This window comes from Cyprinodon variegatus, unplaced genomic scaffold (assembly GCF_000732505.1).
Source record: "Cyprinodon variegatus isolate N-32 unplaced genomic scaffold, C_variegatus-1.0 Scaffold1457, whole genome shotgun sequence".
Lineage (NCBI taxonomy): Eukaryota > Metazoa > Chordata > Actinopteri > Cyprinodontiformes > Cyprinodontidae > Cyprinodon > Cyprinodon variegatus.
The window spans coordinates 55,102-60,711 of NW_015151910.1; the positions used below are offsets into that span (position 1 = coordinate 55,102).

General features: G+C 40.4%; 1 protein-coding gene across 1 annotated transcript in view; it reads left to right on the top strand.

Annotated features, from left to right (window-relative positions):
- Positions 1–5,610, top strand: part of LOC107103472 (desmoglein-2-like) — an 18,063-nt gene that overhangs the window by 1,104 nt on the left and 11,349 nt on the right. The window contains exons 2-8 of the mRNA XM_015403191.1: positions 173–334; positions 605–757; positions 1,339–1,480; positions 1,687–1,844; positions 3,212–3,346; positions 4,143–4,328; positions 5,462–5,597. Of these exons, the coding sequence (XP_015258677.1) occupies positions 173–334; positions 605–757; positions 1,339–1,480; positions 1,687–1,844; positions 3,212–3,346; positions 4,143–4,328; positions 5,462–5,597 (1,072 nt within the window). The remainder of the gene's footprint in view (positions 1–172; positions 335–604; positions 758–1,338; positions 1,481–1,686; positions 1,845–3,211; positions 3,347–4,142; positions 4,329–5,461; positions 5,598–5,610) is intronic.

Below are 5,610 nucleotides of genomic sequence, written 5' to 3' on the forward strand. Positions count from 1 at the left end.
CCAAAAGTCTAAGCCTATAGCAGCATAACTATAGAGACCGCTTCATATGAAGTGAGATTAAGGTCAGAGAGGAACCATGATCCGGCCTCAGTCACCATCTGCGTATCGGTACGATGGGGGCATGAGGAGAACGCTTTCCTTACCGACTGATTTATGAAAACGACCCCAACAGCGACTGCCTTCATCTAATTGTTTGTTTCCACAGGTTCAGGCTGCTGTTTTGGTAAGATCTCATTCTGGAGTGAATCTGCTGCGGCATAAACGAGCGTGGGTTATCCCTCCCACCATACTGAGGGAAAATGTGGACTACACCCAAAAGGAATATATTTCCAGGGTGAGGAACACTGAAAATGTCACTGAGAGAAACCCTGGATGTGTTGGAGCATGAGAGACTGAACTTTGACCTGGTTGGTGAAATTATGTTTCTGAATGTTTGACTTTAAAGACATTTTGATCAGGCAAGTGCAAAGTGGTCCCTTACAGAAGCAGACCCAAATAATCAATAAATAAGGTCAATATGAGAGCTCCGCTCCAGCTCCTGTGTTTTCATAACGTTCTCACTTCTCCTCTTCGACGTAGTCTAATCGGTTTTTTTCTGTTTCAGATCCGATTCGATCTACCAAAGGGAACCAAAGTCAGGTACGAATTAAAGGGCAAAGGAGCAGATCAATATCCATTCCATGTGTTCGTGGTTGATGAGAAGGGACTTGTTAGAGTGACCAAAGTGCTTGACAGGGAGCAGATTCCCGTCTACAATGTAAGTCTGCAGCCTTTGTCCTGTTCAGCATTGATGTGGTTTTACCCATAATGACATAGAGCTAGTTGGTTTTAGTGTTCAAACTGTTCCTACAGGTGATGATTTATTGAGGTGTTGTTGTAAAGATAGAGATCATATTTCAGCTGCTATTTTCCTCTAAGCCTGTTTTAACAGGCTTAGAGGAAAATAACTCATGTGTTTTCTAATGTTTGCACCGCTCACATGGTTGAAGTTCTTGTTTGAATTTCACAGTGGTTTAATTTTAATAGAAGTTTATAAAAAAAGCGCTAAAATTTAAGTTTAATTAGTGTAATAATTCATGCATTACTCTATTGTACATGGGTGAGTAAAACTCTGACCTGGTTGACTGAGAATCCTGACCAGAATGAATAAAAATTCTGCTAATTGTTGCAGTTTCAGAATAATTTTTGAGTGTTAAGATTTCAGAAACAGGGTCAGGTCTCCTGGTACGATGGTTACGCTGCAGAGGTCAAGGTGCTCACTGTCTCAGTCCTACAGCGTTTGCACAACACATGTAAACATGACAGAAATAACAACATTATGAATAATCTTTTGTTTAGATCACAGCTTTTGCCAGACGCGAAGATGGCAGCGCATTAAATGAGAATATTACACTTCAACTTAAGGTTGAAGATGACAATGACAATCCTCCCAGGTTTGATTCATCAATGAAAGCTGAGGTGGATGAGTGCATTCCTGAAGGTCAGTGTGGCAAACATTAAACTCATAAAACAATTAAGCTAATTGTTTTTAACTGTGATTTAATTTATTTTTTAGGATTTTAAACAATAAGCTTTCAAACTATTTGAACATATTATTGTTTCACTCATTGTTATTGTTGTCGCTTAAATAACATCAACTGGAGGAAAATCTTTTTGACTTTGTTGCATCTGAACCTGTTTTCTCAGGGACTTCAGTCCTACAAATCAAGGCCAGTGATGCAGATGATCCAGAAACATCCAACGCTCAGATCGCCTACTCCATCATAGACCAGAAACCACATGACCATTTTAAGATGACCAAGGATGGCCTGATCTATGTCGATTATCCTCACTTGGATAGAGAAGTAGGAGCTTCACCAGCTGTTTCCTTCCTTCTTCTAAACATTATAGCCTTTCATCATATTAGCTGTTTTCATTGAAAAAAGATCAGAACTCTCACCAAGATCCTCTACTGCAGTATTTAGAGCAATTAAGACGTACAAACTCGTTAGCATACACAAAGCCCATCTTCAAACCAAGTGCGATTCGTAGTTTATTTCTAAACTGAGTGGAAAAGCCCAGAAAGATCTTTTTGTTTGCGTTTTATTGAGTTAGCAGATCATATTCTGATGAACAAACCAAAACATTTAAAGAACATGCAAACTAAACCTCACCATTTATTAAAGCTGGAGCAGATGGGGGGGGGGGGGGGGTGCATTTTTTGTTTTGGCATTTAGTGTGTTTACAAGTCATTTGATTTCCACAATTGTGAGTCATTTCTTCCTGTTGAAGGGCATTTTCCCTCTCTACTGTCCCTGCATGCATGCTCAGGGTGAGGGATTGCTGAATGGTCAATGGCCCAATCCCAAACCCCCCTCTAATCATTAACCCTTAACTATCAGTGCCACTCCCAGTAAAGTCTCACTTGCTGCTGTAGAAGGCGCCTAGATTGAAGGTGGGGGGTATAAATGTGAAGTAATGGCCTCATCCCTCCAACGGAAGAGCATGCGTTGCTATGGCAACACAGTGACGCTTTATGTGTAGGGCAGTACTTCACATTAAACATTTGTCCCTTTCAAATGTTAAGGTCAAACTATTTCAAAGAGGACCTTCCATATCTCATAAACGAACTTGTGATTTTCTGTCAGAGTGACGAAGATGCAGGAAACCAGCAGAATGTATATCTGGAGGAACGCGTTTCCTCTGTCATCAGGCCGCTGTTACACCAGCTGGAAACATAAACCTTTAGCACCTAAATTACTCCCACAAGTTACAGTGGAAACGTTGACCTAATTCTGCTTATGCAGTGCCGACAGCAGACTAAGAGAAAACCAAAGTACCTAATCCCGTTATTAGAAAGGATGAAGACAGTATAGCTAATCCCCACAGGCCAGAGAGGACAGGCTGGAGCATGCAGCCTGCTGCAAAGACCAGCTGAGCTGAAAAGGGACGCCCAGGTGTTCAGGCAGAGAGGTGGAGAGAGCTGGAGGGAAGGAATGCTGGGACCAGGCATAGCAGGGAGAAAATATGATTTATTACAACAATAAATGTCAAGAAAACTCAGCAAACAATAACAAGAATATTCACTGGAAATTTAACAAAAACTACACAAAAGCACATAATAACTCTTTTTCCCTTGGTATGCATTGATTTCGGGGTTTATTTGACTTTCTGCAGCACTCTGAGTGAAACACTTGTCTTCATTAGGCTCTAACTGCTAATTTCCTTTCAGGAAGAAGATACATACATTCTAACAGTGACTGCTGCAGATCTATACGGCGCACCAGGGGGACACACTACAACAGGCACCGTCACTATCACACTTAACGATGTCAACGACAATCCTCCAACTCTGGAAAAATCTGCAGTAGGTGTCTGGTTTCAGTGAGAACATGTTGCTTTGAGGTTTCCAAGAGTTTGTCATAACTTTGGTGGACTGGTTTGCTGTGTCTATGTTACAGCTTCTATATGCATGAACTGGTTGAATTGTCTGTAAAAAGCCTTCAGAGAATGTGTGCTGTAGAAATAAGCTGAATTGATATGACTATGCATAAGTAACAAACTCCTGAACTTCCTGTTTCCTTTTTTAACTTTAAGGCCTTGTTTGGTTTGTAGGTTTCTTTATATTTATGTTATAATCTGGGTAACTGACGCTGCCTCTATCCACTGATGAAGCTCCTCCAGACTGACTTGGTTTTGCTGGTCGGCTTGAGTCCAACTTTCATTTCTGGGTATTTATTTTAGGACTTAAATCTACTGAAAAATAGCTAAATAATAGGATCAATGATGATGATGATGATGATGATGATGATGATGATGAGAGAAAAGTTTGACAGCCACTCAGCCAGCATACTAACTGGTATCCATTAAATCAGGTAACAGGAACCCTGCGACCGCCACTACCCTCCAATTACGTGTCAAGAGAAAACGGAATAAAAAATAACAGAAACAGGAAGCCTGGCTCTGTCTCATTGCCAATTGACTTTGACCCACTTCTTCTGCTATTGGGGGTGGAGGGTGGTGTTTGGGACATGTCACCAGCACTGTGGGAGACTCTTTCATACTTAAGATGTGAAGGGATAAGCAACCCTGACCTGCTCACACATTGAAGCTGTGATGAACAAACGAATGAACCATCACATTGTTCTGTGTGTGTTTTTCAGTATGAAGGAAGCATTGAAGAAAACAAATTTGGTGTTGAGGTGATGAGGATCAAAGCACAGGACAACGACCTCGACAACACGGAAAACTGGGAGGCTGTTTTTGATATTGTCAAAGGGAATGAGGATGGATATTTCAGCATAAAAACTGATCCCAAAACCAATGAGGGCATCTTAGTGCTTGAGAAGGTATTGCACTATTATACACTAGTATATTATATACTTAAGGCTGTACAGATAAGCCCCAAGTATTGAAAAAGCCTAGCAAAAATAGGACACAACAGGAATCAATTCTAATCTAAAAAAAACATAGAAGGATGTGGTAGTGATGAAAAAGGGGTCCCTATGTCCTCCAGCAGTCTAAGCCTATAGCAGCAGAACTATAGAGATAGATCAGGATAACCTGAGCCACTCTAACTAGAAGCTTTATCAAAAAGGAAAGTTTTAAGCCTAGCCTTAAAAGTAGACAGGGTGTCTGCCTCACGGACTAAAACTGGTAGTTAGTTCCACAGGAGAGGAGCCTGAGAACTAAAAGATCTGCCTCCCATTCTACTTTTAGAAATTCTAGGAACCACTAGTAAACCTGCAGATTGAGAGCGAAGTGCTCTGTTAGGAACATACGGAATAAGTTGGGAATTAAATATTTAGCCTTCCTGATTGGCTGCTATGGCTATCACTAACTTGAGCTGAATGTCAGTTGTGTTTTTTAAGAAACTGTAAATATAATTTCTATTCAAACGAATTTTGTTTCTCATGGAGAGGGTTGCACAATGTTTTGAATGCATGAATATTATCAGTAATAATTATTAATTTATAATTCATCCTTATTAAAATTAACTCTTCTTATAAAATTAATAGTGATTAATGCTACTAGGCTTTAATGATGATAATCAACAATTATCTTAATCTACAGTTAAATGTGATTATCTAAACGAGTTGTGGAACTGGGTTGAATAAACCCCTGTAAATGTTTTCATTTTAAATCTTAATTGGTAATTATTAATGATGTCATGTCTTCATCCCAGAATACAGCCACAAAACTCTGCAGACAATATTTCCATACGTGCCCTAAGCTTTTAGTGTGGCAACTCATTCCCAGCAGAGATTAGATTTTAATGGCAACATAAAAGGTGGGATGAATACGTCTCAACCAGGAATCAGCCAGAGACGAAACAGGTGGTGACAAAGATCGTGATTCAGTGCAGCTTGATAAAAGGAAATTAGTTTATCTCTGCATAGAGCTGAATCACACACCATTAATATTCCACATTTCAAGGCATTTCTCTTGAGTTCAAACTTTTTTCTTCTGTATCCCTCTTTAGGCTGTGGACTTTGAAAAGGTAAAAACCATGGATCTGGGGTTAGTAGTACGGAACAAGGCTCCACCGTTTGGATCCTCTGGAGGAGGGGCTAGTGGGGCTAGTGGGGGCGGTGGGGCTAGTGGGGCTAGTGGGGGCGGTGAGGCTAGTGG